The sequence below is a fragment of the Hakea prostrata genome, chromosome 7 (assembly GCF_041222555.1).
Source record: "Hakea prostrata isolate BN-2017 chromosome 7, UWA_Hpros_2, whole genome shotgun sequence".
In the NCBI taxonomy this organism is placed as follows: domain Eukaryota; kingdom Viridiplantae; phylum Streptophyta; class Magnoliopsida; order Proteales; family Proteaceae; genus Hakea; species Hakea prostrata.
The window spans coordinates 4,045,143-4,062,953 of NC_142606.1; the positions used below are offsets into that span (position 1 = coordinate 4,045,143).

Consider the following 17,811-nt stretch of genomic DNA (forward strand, 5'->3'; position numbering starts at 1 on the left):
GTTAAATGCATGCTAACCCGTCATTATCGATCAACGTCATGACTGAGCTTGGCTTGTATTATTTAATTCAGTTGTGCTCGTTAAAGTCCATTTTCTCTCCTTCTTTTCTTTCTGTTTTCTTTTTGCTGTGTGGATTTTTGTTGCAAGTCATCAAGAAAAAGAAATGGAGTTCGGATCCTCTCCACCCAGATAGTTCATTCTCTGCTCATGGTATACGAGTCAAGATCTTCTCCAACCAGATGGACTGGCCCCCATCTTGCCACTTTCACAATTCAAGGGTCGATACAAGTGCAAGCTCATGTGGAAGGGTGGGGGATTGGAGGACGAGTAGTTGAGTAGAGATGGTCTACATTAATGGTACACGAAAAAGCTTTTATCATCTATGGGTGCAAGTTTTGACCTGACAACTTTGACCCGCCCTAAGCATGTTCTGAGTCCGAATAGGATTGGGCTCAAGATTTGCCCTGATGGTGGGTTAGGGCCAAAATATTATAGCCTTAACTAGGGCCAAAGGTGGGCTTTGGATTACTTTTTGGCCTGTTAGACTTGTCCCGACCTGCTCCTGATTTTTTACCTTGAACCTAGTTCTGATTTTGGCCCTGACCTTGACATTGATTTTGGTCCTAATTCTAGCTCTAATCCTGACTCTAATTTTGTCCATGGTACTTGATTTCAATGAATTACGAATATGAACAAAGATAGGACCAATCAAGGTTAGGGTCAATAATATGGTCAATCAGGGCTAGGGCCATAGACAAGGTCAAATTTAGGATCAATCAGGGTTAAGGCTAGGTCTAAGGACAGGGCCAGAGATAGGACCAGGTATAGTATCAATCATTAGGGACAAGGCCAATCAATGTTAGGGACATTGCCAATTGACCGTGTCCCTAGCCAATCAGCGCAATAATGAACTTGGCTTGGTCCTGCTGGTCTTAGGATTAGAGACAAATAATTCTTACCCTTAAATTAGAATTAGGGCAAGAATGTTCCTAAATTAGAATATATATGGCTGGAATTGGAATTGCAAAAGCCCGACCCTATTGCAGCCCTAGTATCAGCCTAACTATGAGTGTTGTGGGGGGTGGGGTCGGAGAGGAGATAGCCCGTTTGAGTGGAGAGGATTTAAATTCCAACAAGTAACAACATATTTTTTTTTAAAACACGTTTGTTTGTTAAGAAGAAAATAAACGAAAAAGATAATAAAAAAAGTGAAATAATTTGGTAAACAAAGTGATGAAAAACATGAAATATGAGAGTTTCAAGGCCGGGGGGCCACTAAATTTGGAAAACCAGGGGCCGCGGGGGGGGGGGGGGGGGGGGGGGGGGGGGGGGGGGGGGGGGGGGGGGGGGGGCGGGGGGGGGGGGGCGGGCGGGGGCCCGGTTCCACACCTCATTTTAAATTTTCACTCTTTTTAAGCAAAAGAAGTGAAAAGTGACACACTGCAGAAAAGTAAAGAAGTTAAAAGGACGAAGTCGAGTAACACATCAGCAGAAAACAAGTTCCTTATCAACTCAACAAAATGAACTTTTGTTCCATTGAAAATGCTACACTTTTCCTGTTTTCCACCTCCTGTAGTACACCACCCAATTGGTAACCCAAGCAAGAAAAAAACAAGGGGTGGTCCATCCAAATTTTATGCAGCAAACAAATAGGATACATTCATGGAATACAACCCTAATACGACTTCGAAGTTCGAACAGCTGTTTGAAGATCTAGAAATGAAGTTAATTGCAGTGGGTCCATAATCCATTTTCTTCCATGGCCATAGATGAAAAAGGTAAGAGAAGCTCTGGTCAATGGCCATAGCCCATTAGGTAGGAAGGTCGATGAGCATTTATTTGTTTTGTTTAATACTTAATTTGATGATTACCAAAAAAAAAAAAACTTAATTTGATAAGGTTGGAGTTTGAATCTGATCTAGTGGCGTGAGAATCCGGACAGGCGTGTTTCTTTACTGCATTTGTTTGTTCTTTATTTATCTGAGAATCATGCGATACGCGAGACAAACGCGAAAGTAGTGTGGTTTTTTTTCTTTCTTTTCCAGTTTTGCTCCAGCAATGGAACCTCGCTTCCATTGGACTTGGCCCCTGCTGACGACTCCAAAAAACAAACTGTAATTATTGTTTCCTTGTTGGAGCTAATCAATTTAATTTCTTCTTTACTTCAGAGAAGAAAAGGGCCTCTGTTCTGCTTAAACGGGTTTTGGGTATTCTGCATTTTCAGTGACCACAGCAAATTGGCGGCTGATGAACGACTGTGAACTCTCTCTGATCGATTGGTCCACATTAATGTCAGTTCCATGAGGAAATCCAACTCGTTACACTGAAAAGCTTATCTTTATTTGAATATTCCGATCTGTCTTCCGAGGTATCTTTCCTTTTCTTTTCTAATTTCGTTCCTTTCATTCCTGCTTTTATTTTGCTTGATATTTGTCTTTTCAAGACTTTTTTTTATGTATGATTTTATATGTTATGCTCGTGTTAGATGCTCTGCATGTTCTATGCAGCAAAGAGAATATTCTGGATATGTTTAGGATTTTGCTTTTCATTTTTAGGGTTGACGATGGTGATGGGCTGAACTGTTTCCTCCCCAGATTTATCAGCTGGCACCAAAAGTTCCGTCTGATTGTTGAAGCCGATATATTTTGAACGATTCCTTTTGTCTATCTGTCTTCTTCTTCTTCTTTCTTTTGCGAAGTGGGAGAATGGTGCGTTCGGTGTTACTTTGCCTGACATTATGTTACGGAATCAGTACTCCCGTGTAATTTGGTATGTGCTTATGAACCAGTTTTGTAAACAGATGAACTTTATTGTTGTTTTGTAACTTGATGTTCTTCGGTGGAGTTGGTGGTCACAGTAGTATAGGAATAAGTTCATTCTGCTAGCTACCCTTTAACCTTTTATGCTTGGCCCCTAGTATTTAGTGGTGGTAGATTGTGCTATCTACTTTTTGAAAAACTAGACGGATCATAGTGGGGAGTAATATTGGGTCAATACATGGACCTGGAAGATAAATGTCTTGAATTGGGGCAATTGACTTTACACACTCAGCATGAAAGTAAATATCAGCTATGTTGACGGTTGAATTTGAAGGATTTTATCTGAGGATTGTGTTCTGCTGGGTAATTGTTTTAGATGCTATGCCTCATCTGATACTGCCTTATCTTTGGATTTTTAGGACTTCCATGGGAGTATACTGGAGTTTCAGTAATCATTGGAGATAGTCATCTGAAGCAATAGCTTTACAGATGGGGTTGATTTGTGCCGTTCTTATTATGCTTTCTCTGCATTCTTTGGTTGCTTCTGATTATCAAGGTACAAAGAAGACCTGTTCTGTTGGATATATTACTGCATTTTTGAACACTGGAAATGATCATGACATTAGTATTCCACACTTCTTTTTGAAATGTTTTATTTCCCTTGTGAAGTAGGCTCAATTTCTTATGACACACTCTGATGATTCATAATGTTGTTACTGGGCATGCCCTTATTCAATTTTGATTGAGCATCCCAAGCTGCGTTAATGGGAAGATCTTTTCTTCTTTGTGTATAGAGTATGAGATTTCCAACCGTGAAAGAGCAATAACATGGACACACAAAGACTCAGTCCATCAATTCAAGCAGTTGAACCACTCCATACAATAGAAAAAAGCCATTAGCTCCAGAACGTATAAAATTCATAAGCAGAATAAACAAAAGTCTTGAGAACTGCTAATTCTTTCTGAAGGCATCCTTGATCAAAGGGCTCTAAACGGCCTTAAAATGAAAATTCTGGGTTCCCATTCTAATATCATGGACTAGCAACCTTCTTTTTCTCCCCCTACTATTTGTTAACCTGCTAGCTTTATTATGCCAAATATGTAGAAGCATCCAGTCATATGCTGTAAAGGGTACATGGACGTTATTTGTTAGCAGATTGGTTTAGCGTGTAGGTCGTTCTATTTATATTATTGTTAAGTTACATGAGTCATTTTGGGATGGTATCCTGGGAGACCTGTTGCTTTATTTTGACATTTTGAAAAAACTCTGAGCTACTAAATCCAGGAACCAATGATGCCTCTGTTTCCACTTTTTGAGTTATCATGATGAAAAACTGAACCACAGTGTCTATTGATGCAACTGCAAGACCCAAACTCTGGCTAAACCATATAGCATAATCTGTTAACTGGGGGCCCAGTGCCAGGTGGCAACTCTAGAATATATACTTGGAGGAAGCCAGGAGACTGAATCCTCATAGGTTTAGTTGGTATTTGGATACATGGCTATTTTTCCAAGATCCTTCTGGTGAGCATCCTTTATTTCTGAAGCTTCTATTTTCTATTCCAATTTGTACTAGCATTAGAAAATTATTAATAGTAATATATGAATAGAAAATCAGAGTTGGTTTAGGATTGGGTTTAAAATAAGAGAAGTTGGAGGAGAGTGTAGTGGGCATGTTGTTATGATCCTTGTTAAGAGTCATGAGAGGGGTTAGGGACAGGGCCTATGAGAGAGGCTATTTTGGAAGGGAATGTGTTGGGGGTATGAATGTATAGGTCATGTTAGGGAGTATTAGGGGTAAAATGGTCCTATGATTAGGGAAGTAGTCGTGTCTATAAAGGAATTAGGGTATGGCAGTGAGAGGCAATGAATTAGGCTGTGTTTGTTTGCTGGAATAAAGGTGGGGTGGGAAAAAAGGGGTGGGAACAAATTTGAAAAAACAAACTTTTCCATTAAATCCCAAAAGTGTGGTTTGTTTGGTTGATGGGGGTGGGAAAGTTGGAGACATGCTTCCTTCAATTAAGGAAGCTTGTCTGGTGAGGTGGCATGCTAACTTGCCTACCCTATGCCTTTTCAAAATCCCACAAAATATGTGGGATTTTGTGAAAAAGTGTGAAAAATAAAAAAATGGGCGCACATTTAACACTTTTGCACAAATTTCCTTCCTTTTCTTCTCTCACCCCATTACACATAGGGCCCACATGTTTCTTTTCACCCATTTTTTCATGTTACAAGGCTCGTTTGGTCGCCAAGGGATTTCATCAGCGTGAAGGAATTGATTATTTTGACATTTTTAGTGCCGTTGTCAAACCTACTACCATTCGCTTGATTCTATGGCTAGCAATTGCCCGATGGACTCTTTGCCAATTGGATGTTCAAAATGCATTTTTAAATGGTGAATTATCTGAAGAGGTTTACATGGTTCAACCATAGGGTTTCATTGATCCAGAGAGACCTACTTATGTATGTCACCTTCATAAAGCTTTATATGGTTTAAAACAGGCCCCTAGGGCATGGTCTTATTGGCTTGGCAGTTATTTACTCACTCAGGGATTCTCACAGTCCTCATCTGATACGGCACTATATTTTCGTACTTTAGCACATCAAACAATCTATCTTCTTGTATATGTGGACGACATTGTTCTCATTGGATCTAGTTATTTCGAGATTAATTATGTCATTACAACCATTGGCAAGGAATTCGCCATCGAAGATTTCGGTGACTTAAACTACTTTTTAGGGGTCGAGGTCACTCGCTCATCCCACGGTTTACATTTTTGCCAGTCAAAATATTATTCAGATCTTTTGCGAAGGACCAATATGCATAAAGCAAAATCTGTAGCAACCTCGACCTCCATCACCAAGGCAACCTATGAGGAACCTCCCTTCTATGATGATCCATCCCAATATAGAAGTACAATGGGTGCTCTTCAATATTTGACTCTCACACGCCCTGATATAGCATTTGCTGTCAATAGGGTTTGTCAATATATGCATCACTCTACAATTGATGATTGGGTTGCGGTTAAGCGAATTCTTCGTTATCTAAAAGAAACCCCATTCCATGGGATTCTATTTCGGCCAACAACTAATCTTCTCTCACTGCCTTTAGTGACGCGGACTGGGCCGGTTTAACTATTGATCGGCGATCTACAAGTGGCTACTGCGTCTACTTGGGCCCTAACTTGATCTCTTAGAGTTCCAAGAAACAACCCACAGTGGCCTGCTCCTCCACAGAATCTGAGTACAAAGGGGTTGTTAGTGCTACCGCTGAGTTGATATGGTTACATCAGCTATTGCTTGAACTTGGGGTTGCAACTTCTGCATCAACTCTATACTGTGATAATATTGGAGCTACTTACCTAGCTGCTAATTCGGTCTTTCATGCACGAACCAAACACATCGATATTGATTATCATTTTATTCGTGAACAAGTTGCCACGAATAAAGAGATCTCTATAGCTGACTTGATTTAGTAGTGAGTTATGGTTTCTCTTTTAATTTTGGACTTGACTTTATGAAATACAGAAATAGTCAATGTATAGATTTTTGGTCAAGAAAATGAAATTGTTTTGGTTGCATCAATCTAAAATATTTCAAGAATAAGAACCATGAATAGTTGAGTTGAGTATCAGTACTGGAAAAGTTTCTGTTTGCAGTTCTTAGAAGGTTATCTGTGTGTACAGTTTGATGTTAAAATATTCACGAACCCCTGAAGCAGTTCAAATATATATGAAATAAATAACTTACAATTAATAATGTTGGCACCGACGCCAGCAATGATGGTCATTGTAATATTGGTAAAATAATATTTACAAGAATAGTATTTGATGTTTGCATTCTGTTTATATTCCTCCCATGTGTTTTCTGTCTTATGTTAAGGAAAAGATTACTTTCGGTACTCTCTTGCTTCTCTCCCTTCACGTGGCTTGTTGGGTGTAGGTCAGATTCAAAGTGATTGATCCTGTATTTGTTTCAGGAGATGCACTTAATGCTTTAAAAACTTCACTGAATGCGTCTACTTCTCAGCTTCCTGATTGGAACCCGAATCAAGTTAATCCATGCACTTGGTCCCATGTCATATGTGACTCTAATAACAATGTCGTTTCTGTGTAAGTACCTGTTGATGTTTCTTCAATGAAATAAATAGATTAGTTTGATTTATCATCCCCCTTTCTTGCTCATCAGTTATGTACATTACCATCCATTGTGCTAAATTTTATGTATTCACCATTTTTTTTGGTCTTGTGCCATTCTACTTGTTCGCAGAACATTGTCATCCATGGGATTTTCTGGAGCCTTGTCTCCCAAGATCGGAGTTTTGAAGAGTCTCAGTACCCTGTAAGTATCAAGGAAGGCAAGGCCCAAGCAGAATGAATCCTGACTTTTGGTTTAGGATCTTAGGACTGAACCCAACTACATAAATATTTCTTGTCTGCACCAGAGCTTTACTTTTCTTTACTAAGGTCAAACTTGTCCTGGTCTACTCATTTCAATTTGTTTAGGAAAAAGATCATATGTTTGGATGAATACGTATATTGAAGATTGGGGTGGGCTGTCATGATATAGGACATGACACCCATGTTACTTGCCACTTGGCCCAGTAAGATAGTGACAAATGGTTATGAAAATGCTGTTATAGTACACAGCGAGTTCTATAGTGTTATTGCGAAACTTTAGACTGGTGTTGGAGGTAATCCCTGCTCATCTGGGGTTGAAACTTGACTAGTGAGATGGGTGATGTGTTCTCTCTCACTTCCATCCCACGTGTCTGTCCATGTCTCCTGCATGGGTAGGTTTGACACTTAAGAAAGTGTTTATAATTCACGTGCATGGATGTAAAGATTTTCTATGTTTGGCTATATTTTTAGATAAGTTCTGCATACCCAAGGCCTCAGCCTTACCCAATCCTAGAAGAGTGATCTTGAGCTTTTGATGTCTCAACTCAGTATGGTATTAAATTTCATTTTGATAGGCCATTACTACTGGACCAAAATGTTTGAGATACTGAAATTTAGTTCACTGTTACATTTTGTAATTTCTATAATTTTTTTCCTTAGCCCTTTTGGTTTAAATTTCACCAACACATTGCATTTTTTCATTCCAAAGTCCAATCTCAATTAAGTATCTATGGTGGAGCTCTCTCTCTCTCTCTATGTTTGTATTCTTTAGCTTATGCTTATCCAATTAATTAATCATGCAGGTCATTGCAAGGTAATGGCATTACTGGTGGGATTCCAGAGGAATTTGGAAATTTGACCAGCTTGACAAGCTTGGATTTGGAAGATAACCGTTTGACTGGACAGATACCATCAACACTAGGCAACCTTAAGAAGCTTCAGTTCTTGTAAGTAGCAGTTTCTGCGTTGCTTTTGATGAAGTTTTTGGTGAACCATTTAATTTCTGTTGGAGGTATATCTGCTGTAAAATTGTTACACGCTGGATATGTTGCAGGATTTTGAGTGGAAACAATCTCAGTGGAAGTATCCCTGAATCAGTCTCTGGTCTCCCAAAACTGATAAGCCTGTATGTAATCTTTCTTCTGCTTTCCTTTTTTCTTTATATAAGGACTGTTGGATTGATAAGTTGAGTAGAGGAGACACTTATTATGCAACCTAGGGTTTCAAACCCTAATTAGGCCAGTTAGGGTTCATCCCAAACTAATAAAATCTCTACTGAATACAACATTGCAATTCTGTAAATTTTAGGGTAGTGCAGGAACTTTTGGAAAGGTAAAACAGAGTCTGGAATGGAAGGTAATTAATTCTAGATGGGAGGGCCTTTCTGAAATACGTATTCTCTTTGTATGTCTTTTTTGCTGTCTAATATAATTCTTTATTCACCCCCACCCCCCCCAAAAAAAAAAAAAAAAAGTAGAAAGGAACATACAAGGAGAACCTCCTCCTTCAACCTTTAGACAACTACAGTAACCCATATCAAGCTACTTCCAGTCATGATGTTACAGAACCCAAACTGAACTGGTATTGTTGGTTTGCAGGTCTTCCTTCCTATTCCAACAGCAGTAACAATTTGCAAGATAAAACTGAAATGAATCTTTTTGATAAAGTAGAATAAGAGCAAGGAAGAAATCTGCCGACCATGAGCAGAATCAGAGGTTGCCCATTATCCTCACAAAGGTTGTCATTGTACCCATTGGTGAAGACCCATTCTTCACAATAAAAAACTATAACCAATCTTCCATATGTCTATATTTATAGACTAAATTCTATGAAGAGAGCAGAAATTTTCTTAAACTGTTGGTTCCCTTTGCCTCACAAATGTAAAACTTGGAAATTCCTACTAGCAGCAGCCAACTAAAATATCCAAGTAAAACTAATGTTAACTTAGCTTTGGCCCAAAAGGTTTTATCTACTTAATGAACCAGGTAAGAAAATCCACAACTCCAAGTCTAAACTGCATCTTATTGCATGAAATGAGGAATATTCTGTGCTAAAGGAGCCTTTGGAACATGTGTTTTTAATCGTTTGTTGGACATCTTTATTAAGTGTTTGACGTTATGCAATGGAAATTTATTGACAGGCAGCTGGATTCCAATGATCTTAGCGGGCAGATCCCCGAGCAATTGTTTCTAGTTCAAACATACAAGTATGAACAATGTCTTTTATGAGATTACTCATCATTCATGATAAAATGTCACTTGTATCATATTACATACTTACTTCCCTTTTCTTTTGTCTTCGTGCATATTAACAATTGGTTTAATTTATTTACTAGTTTTACAGGAAACTACTTGAATTGTGGTGGAAATTTCACACATCTTTGTCAATCTAACAGTGCTAGTACAGGTAATGAGGTTAGTTAGTTTAGATAAATAATTGATTTTTGGAATTTGTGTTTCACATGTGAATGCCTTATTACTCCTCATTTGAGCCTTGGTAGATTTAATTCGGTTCTTACATATTTGTCTTGCTTTGTAGGTGCTAATAATAAGTCAAAGCTTGGGATTACATTTGGAATTGTTGGAGCAGTGATAGGTCTCCTCCTCCTCGGTGGCTTGCTATTTCTTGTGTGGAAGAGTAGGCAAAAGGGCTACAGACGTGAGGTCTTTGTTGATGTTTCAGGTTCGTCTTTATTTCAGTTTAATGAGCCAATCTTTCTGGCTAAAATCTGCTGATATAATCAATGTTTTGCTCCAGACATTAATCCATGTTAATGGTCTTTCTTATAACAGCCTTATGTGTGTGTGTGTGTGTGTATATATATATATATATATATATATACATGATAGTATGACTAATTATATTTTCTTACATGGTTTTGGTGTACATATGTCTAATGTTCCAATTATCTGTCTGTAGCCACTGATTAGAACCTCTTTGTGTCTTATCTTTAAGGTAGAGAATGATACCTTTGAACAATGTGTTTACTATATTTGGTCAACACATGACTCAATATGATTGACATGCTATTGACATTTTATGAACTGCATAAAAGGACACATAACTGTGAAACACTTACTGGGAGCTCATATAAGGTGTTCTTATCTTCCTTTTCTTTTCTTTTTTCTTTACTTGGGTATTAAACAACTTGCAATCAAGGATCAAATCTCATTTGTGCAAGAATGTTTGTGATTTTTGTTTAAACTTTGAATATTTTGCTAAAATGCTGGTTTTTAGATTTGGGAAATACAACTTGAATGATTGCATCACATTAGTTTTTGTTTTTCCAATGATGTGCTCATTGAACCCTAAATCATCCAAACACTGAAATTGACATCTTTTTTCACACTAGTAAAAATTCATGTGCGCATGCACGAGATATTTTTCGCTTCTTTAAAATTAATTATATTAATTTGAAATTATATTTTTCCCTATTTCTTTATTTTTCCAAGGTGATCTTCCTTCTAACCTTCCAATTAATCCAATATATTTCCACAAAAAAGAAAAGAAAAAAAAAAGGAACGGGTCTGTTCACCAAAGTGTATCATGCTGAGTAGATGCAATTGTTGAGAAAGTCGATTGTGGTGGAATGGCTTAGTGATCAATGTGATCACAAGCCCTCTATTTAAAATTAAGTGGAAAGTGCATTATTACATTAATACCCATATTTGGGTAACAAGAAATAGAACTCTACATGAATACAAATCCATCATTCTTTATCTTTCCTAATATTTGTTCAAGGGCATATATTGCAATAGCCTGATCAGCCTCTTTAACATGCAAAAATGTCTCAAATGACACTAGGTCTAAACCTTGGAGCATTGGGGGATCCTCCATTTTTGGTTTGATATATCGAGAGTGCAAGGCTGCTTTCTGGGTGAATACTTGAAAGCAGTTCTTATGGATAAAATGCTCGGGCACATCTGGCTTGCTGCTTCTTGAAATTGCTTTGGCTTCAGCCATTTCCCTTGATTCAGGGAACAAAAAACAACCAACATTAGCCACCCAAAATAGGAGTGCATGAATATGAATATATCTACAGAGTACAAATATCACATTAATAAATAATTAAAGAAAGTAATCTACCTACAAGAGAGATAAACGACTGACTAAGATGGGAATGCAGATAGGTAAAATGTAAACTTAAAGGATAAAATTGAAGGGAAACTAATAGGTTGAGGATGTGTGGAAAATTGTGAGAAAAAAGTAGATTAAGATGGGAATGTAAATTTGGTCGATTACTTCGCCAATTTTTCACTAACTTCGTCCATCTCCTTTGATTTTTGAAATCAACCTAACAGAGAAAAAAAAATGCAAATAATTAAGTGATTGATGGTTGAAGGTAAGGAGATAACATGATTCCATAGACAAAGAAAAAAGATAGAGAAGTTGCAGAGTTAACAACCTTACAAAATCAGTATTCAATGTTGGGTTTGGAACAAGAGGTAGAATAATGAATGTCAAATAGCTAGGAGAGTATTCTGGCGCTAGGTAGTTGCCTTCCATGGTGAAGAAGAAGAAGAGCTTTCTTAAGCTTATTGGATCTCAATCGTTATTGAAGAATTGGTGAAACAATTATCCAAAATTGAAGAGTTTTTCAAGATGAACATGAGAAAAATAAGGAATTGAATACCTAACTTGTAAATCGTGATTTAAAGAATATCTGATAAGGAATTTGAATATTAAAGATTCTTTAAAGAGAATAGGGAACAATTAAATAAGCAAATTGGAAGATTTGGTTATGGATGTATTTTATTTTTTCAAAGGAATATTTTATGCGGTGAATTTACTGAATAATATAGATTTCAAAGGGTCATTAGTGTTCATTAGTTTGGCCATTGTTTATTGCGTCTTTCCAAAAAAAGAGCCAATAATGAGATTTCAGTTTTGGGGATGGAAACTACTTTATTATTACTATATCAAAAATATATCTATCTTTCTTTATTAATAAATTTTCCAAATAGAAAAGACTAGTACAAACCCCATGAATGAGGAATTATCAAATACGATTGGGAATGGAATATGAATATGAATATATCTTTTTTTTTTTTTTTTTTTTTTTTTTTTTTTGGGTTTGCCAACCTCGGTTTCCAAGGCTTTGCCCTGACTAATCCAGTGTTCGACCTGGGGCTGTGGTGGGTGAGTCTCCCAGCGGGGATTTTTTGCATCCACAAGGTTTCGATATACAGAGTACAAAGAAATGAATTTTGAATATGAATATGAATATATCTTTCAGAGTATAAAGGAATTTTTGGGCATTGTTTATTGCGTCTTTCCAATAAAAGAGTCAATAATGGGATTTTGAATTTGGGAATGCAAACAATCATTACTATATCTAACAATGAAAATTACCATTAAGGAATTTTGGGTGTCGTTTGTTGCATCTTTCCAATAAAAGAGTCAATAATGGGATTACAGTTTTGGAATGCAAACAATTTTTTACTATATCTAACAATGAAAATTACAATTTTGGGCGTCATTTATTATATCTAATTGTGTGAACAAATAAGGGTATTTAAGAAAACGGAATGTAGCCGTGTCCCTTGAGTTAATGCTTTTATAATAGTAGTATGATTTATACATGTGAGAAACGTCATCCTTCATAGACATGCGCTTGTCTGGTGTTCTTTGTTCTCCTTTGTAATAGCATATTTTGCATATTATTTATCATAGTGTTAAATGCTTCAAACTGTATTTTGCATGTATGCTAAGGATGTCCATACATTTCTTGAGATTTTATGTGAACTTTTATTATGTTGTCATGATTGAAGCATTTGTTTCACAACTGAAGAAAAGGAGAACCAAGCTAGTAAAATGTACATTGTTGGAGCTTGGAGTTATTGATAGAGGGCCAAGGGATCATTTGCAGATCTGTTTAACTACAGATGGTTCACAGAATCATTGTTAATATACTGAACTTTTCATTTTCAATCAATCAGCTGCCAAATAATCTGTATAATGCTAGTGCTGTAAGGTTAACAAAACAATCCTTGAAGCATATAATATTTTCTATTAATATAAGAATTTTATGAGAAGTGCTGATTATGGCTTCAATGTGGTTGGATGCTCAGGAGAAGATGACCGAAGAATTGCATTTGGTCAATTGAAAAGGTTTGCATGGAGAGAACTTCAACTGGCTACCGACAACTTCAGTGAGAAAAATGTCCTTGGTCAAGGAGGCTTTGGAAAAGTATATAAAGGAGTGCTTGCCGATAATACAAAGATAGCCGTGAAGCGGCTGACTGACTATGAAAGTCCAGGGGGAGAGGCAGCTTTTTTACGTGAAGTTGAGATGATAAGTGTAGCTGTTCATAGGAATCTTTTAAGGCTTATTGGATTCTGTACAACTCCATCAGAGCGGCTTTTAGTCTATCCGTTTATGCAGAACCTAAGTGTTGCCTATTGTTTACGAGGTATAGGCTCTTTTTAGTTGCATAAACCTTCTCCTTTTTTATAGCTGAACTAATGTTGGGACTCCTTGCCTATTGCTTGAACATTCTGCTCTGGTAATTGAACTGTTTCTGCAATATTTTTTTTTATTTGGCCGAGTGGATGTCTGTGTTAGCTGATATAAACGGAGAAGGTCCAGGTCTATCCATAGCTTATGTGAAGGGTCAAGGCTAAGCTTGGCTTGGCCTTCATTACACGTTTCTTGCTTCCATCTTGTCAAAATGAATCATTTTGGCGCTTTATATTTCTTTAGTAGATCTTGTAAATAGATTCTCATTGATGGAGCAAGTTGAGAACAGAAAATATAAAAAATATTTGCATGGGGCAAAATCAATTTCCCGAAAAGGCAACTATTGGTCAAGAGCACCCAAATGTTGACTTCTTATAATCTTTAGTGCAGTCTCCCGACCAACCAGGTAATGATTGACCTAGTTCAATTCTTTCTTTTATCAACAAACCTGTGTATATTCTTAGGCTATAATGCTGTGGCCTAAGGTCTGAGCTGGGGAGCCAACCATTTAGTAGACAAGCGTTTCAAATTTTTATGGGAGCAAGCAATACTAACCAAACCTAAATAGAAGTTCGACAAGGCAACAACTATAATAGCATGGAAAGGGTTTGAGGTGCTAATGTAGTCAACCTCTATGAAATTGTATGAGTTTTATCTATTTTAGTATGTACACCTCTCTTAAGTATGTTTTATGGCGCTTCCTCAGTAGCAAATTATGAGTAACATATTAATCTGGACGAGAGAATGCGCCCCTTCTTGAAGCTTGGTTGTTGGAAGTTATGGGTCGCCACTGTTTTTCTTTATCCAATAGGTCATTGACTAATTAGATAGCAAAGTATGTCAACCAAAACTTAAGGGATGAATAGATTCTGAGAACTTGGACTTTGTCCTAAATATGCTTATTTACTATTTGATGAAACTATCCATCCTTGATTGCCGAATATTCCATGTTTTACTCAAATTACATAGATGTGTACGGCTACATGCTCCATGTCTTTGGCTTGCTTGTTATTCGAAACCAGACAATGTTTTCGGCCACATCTGTTGTCAACATGCCGATCAGACATATTCTGATGTTTGCTTGCTGCCATTGCAATTTGTGTGCAAAGGCAAGATGCAAGACAGTTTGAAGCTCTTGAACTTTGTGGAAGAAGGGTCTTGTGTAGTGTTGGTAATGTCGGCATATAATTGCTCACATCTGCATAAAATAGAAATAAACCTGATATGGCTATATACAACATTGCCAGCTGGTCTTATTGATATCTTAACAGGTTTTCAATAGATTTGGCCATCTGGTCTCAGATTTCATTTGAGCTGTCTGTGCCCGCCTTGGTTTTCTGTTTACTGAGGAGTTGAGTTAGTTTTATGAGTGAATCATGGTCATGATAAAGGAAATATCTTCCCTCTGATTATCCACACAGTGAAAGGTTGAAGAGGTTCGAAATATGAACACCACTGAGTGCATTTCAAATTTTGAATTATTTTTGCTGCTCCATTTCTAAGGGTAATACAGGAACACTGTTTGTTTATTTTATTTGTGTGGTTCATTATCAGAGAATTCTTGATGAGTTGCTTTAATAATTTCTCCAACCAAAAAAAAAACTTGAATAATTTCTCAGTGGGTCTGAATTGTATTTACTTATTTCTAGTAGTATTGACATAGCTGAAACTAATGCAGAGCTTAAGCCTGGGGAGCCTGTGTTAGATTGGCCCACAAGAAAGAGAGTGGCTTTGGGCACAGCTCGTGGGTTAGAGTACCTCCATGAACACTGCAATCCCAAGATTATTCATCGTGATGTCAAGGCTGCCAATGTATTACTGGATGAAGATTTTGAAGCCGTGGTTGGTGACTTTGGCCTGGCAAAATTGGTGGATGTAAGAAAGACTAATGTGACAACTCAAGTTCGCGGGACCATGGGCCACATTGCACCTGAATATTTATCTACCGGGAAGTCATCTGAGAGGACTGATGTTTTTGGCTATGGGATTATGCTTCTAGAACTTGTAACAGGACAGCGGGCAATTGACTTTTCACGATTAGAAGAAGAAGACGACGTCTTATTGCTTGACCATGTGAGTAAAGTTGATCCTGATGTGAAACTTCTTTATGTTGTTTTATTCGCATATAATTTCCCCAGCTATGGTTGGGAGCATGGTATGACTAGGTGTATCTATTGTTATTGCAAGACAGAATTTTGGTCCTCAATTTCATGTTTTAGCAGGGGAAAACCAGGCAAAAACAATGATACTCTTTTTTCTTTGTGGATGAGAGTTTCACTGTTTGTTTCCTTTTGTCAAGGCATTCATTCAGATAAAAACATTTTATGGATATTTACATGCACCCAGCCTCCCTAATGCCCTAATGGTTTTTTTGTGGCTTCTTGTCACTTCTGTAAGCATTCAGTTCTACTGGAGTTTTCCAATCAGTTGTTCCCACAACTTCATGATTCAGCATATTAGTTTTCTTACGACTTGTTCTCTCATGGGAAAGACCCTTGATGTTCATATGGGAAAGACCCTTGATGTTCATTTGTCCTCGTATGTGTTTGAATTCCTTTCGTTACAGCTGTATATAATTCATTTCTTCTCTGATTGCTTAGTTATGTGTTTTCTGCTGGTGAAGGTTAAGAAGCTGGAAAGGGAGAAACGACTTGATTCCATTGTAGACCGCAACCTAATCAGGAACTATGACGGCCAAGAGGTAGAGATGATGATTAAAGTTGCTTTGCTTTGCACTCAATCCTCACCTGAGGAACGTCCGACAATGTCAGAGGTGGTGAGGATGCTGGAAGGGGAAGGCTTAGCTGAGAGATGGGAAGAATGGCAGCAAGTTGAGGTTACTCGTAGACAAGAGTTTGACAGGATACAGAGAAGATTTGACTGGCCTCAGGAGGACTCTATATATAACCAGGATGCCATTGAATTATCTGGTGGAAGATAACAAAAAAAAAAAAGGATCTGATTCTCCTTCATACCCCACATCCCATACCCCTAAACCCCCCCCCCCCCCCCCCCAAAGAAACCCTAAACAAACGTTCCTCTGCTTGTTTAACTGTAGATGTATTTTTGTGGTTAATTATGCTGAGGTTGAATTGTATAGCTTTGTGGTTTGTCCTTTGAATTGTATCTCAGAAACGCTGCCTGATGTATTTTTTTTCTATTGGGTGATTATAGCCTGATATATTTGGATACCGTGTTCAGAATTGTGTTGCCGGTGCTCTTCCTGGATGCATCATGCATCTCACTGGCGTTTTTTTTTTAATCTGAAAACCCCAAACAGATATTGAAGTCTCTTGAAATTTCTTCTTTTTCTTAATCGATGTATGGAAAAGAGAAGAGATCACCACTTTTGAGCCGTTGACCCAGGCATTCTCATGGACTGATGAGACTCACATGGTCATGGGAAGGTTCTTGTCAAAGAAGATGGAAAATGCATTAATTAATTAGAGCTAATTTTGTATGATAAAGCCTTCTTAGCTGTGGAAACTTCTTACACGTTTTGTCAAATATATTTTTCTGAAAGGAAAGAGTGTTCGTTGAAGCTTGACATTCTAGAGAACTCACTAGTATTTGAGAAATTTTTAAACCTTTGGCATTAAACATCTCCCTTCTTGGGTACAATATTATGCCCAACTTCAAACACACTTTTGGAAGTTGTAAAATCAAGATTTGAGAACAATTGTAGAAGCAACATTTTTGGCCCACGCCTGTAACTTGGCCTTCATCATCTTCTGCTTATCTAGCATGATTGATGACTGATCATCATCTCTCTTTTCAACCAACTTTACTTCTTTCTCAACCTGGGGATACGGCGGCGGTAGCTCCAGGTTCCAGTGCTCCAACTTGTCAGTACTGATACTGCATTCGATGTAGTCGGCACCTGCCATTGCTAGAGCTTCGATTGACATGTTTTCTTGTTCTGGGTAGATCTGCAACACTTTCTTCCAAAAAAATCTTGATTCCATGGAGTAAATCTGTGTGCTCTTAATCTATATAGTATTAAAGAATTGGCCATGAATTTCACGGGTCATGTGTTTCTCTTATGCTAACTTTATAAAAAGCAATTGCTCTATATCCGTGATACCAATGTAGCTTTACTAAGCTCACACTTCTGTCACATTTGCTATTTTTAAACTTGTGAATTTCCCGCCAAGACCGTCATAGATTGAAACGGGTAGTTGAAAAGTTTTG

The 17,811-nt window shown here is 37.6% G+C and overlaps 1 protein-coding gene across 4 annotated transcripts; it reads left to right on the plus strand.

The window, feature by feature from the left end:
- The first annotated feature begins 1,558 nt into the window (after nucleotides 1–1,558).
- Nucleotides 1,559–16,632, plus strand: LOC149009096 (LRR receptor kinase SERK2-like). 4 transcript variants are annotated; one of them, XM_089160364.1, is made up of 14 exons: nucleotides 1,559–1,778; nucleotides 2,169–2,368; nucleotides 2,556–2,769; nucleotides 3,179–3,315; nucleotides 6,740–6,872; nucleotides 7,030–7,101; nucleotides 7,964–8,107; nucleotides 8,215–8,286; nucleotides 9,301–9,366; nucleotides 9,496–9,566; nucleotides 9,699–9,842; nucleotides 13,232–13,573; nucleotides 15,299–15,693; nucleotides 16,244–16,632. In XM_089160364.1, the coding sequence occupies exons 4-14, from the start codon at nucleotides 3,249–3,251 to the stop codon at nucleotides 16,559–16,561; spliced, it is 1,824 nt and encodes a 607-aa protein (XP_089016490.1). In that variant the 5' UTR covers nucleotides 1,559–1,778; nucleotides 2,169–2,368; nucleotides 2,556–2,769; nucleotides 3,179–3,248; the 3' UTR covers nucleotides 16,562–16,632. The 4 variants fall into 4 exon arrangements, with proteins under 4 accessions (XP_089016490.1, XP_089016492.1, XP_089016491.1 ...); XM_089160366.1 differs by having other exon boundaries at nucleotides 2,225–2,368; XM_089160365.1 differs by lacking the exon at nucleotides 1,559–1,778 and adding an exon at nucleotides 1,813–2,114 and having other exon boundaries at nucleotides 2,225–2,368.
- Nucleotides 16,633–17,811: the final 1,179 nt, after the last annotated feature.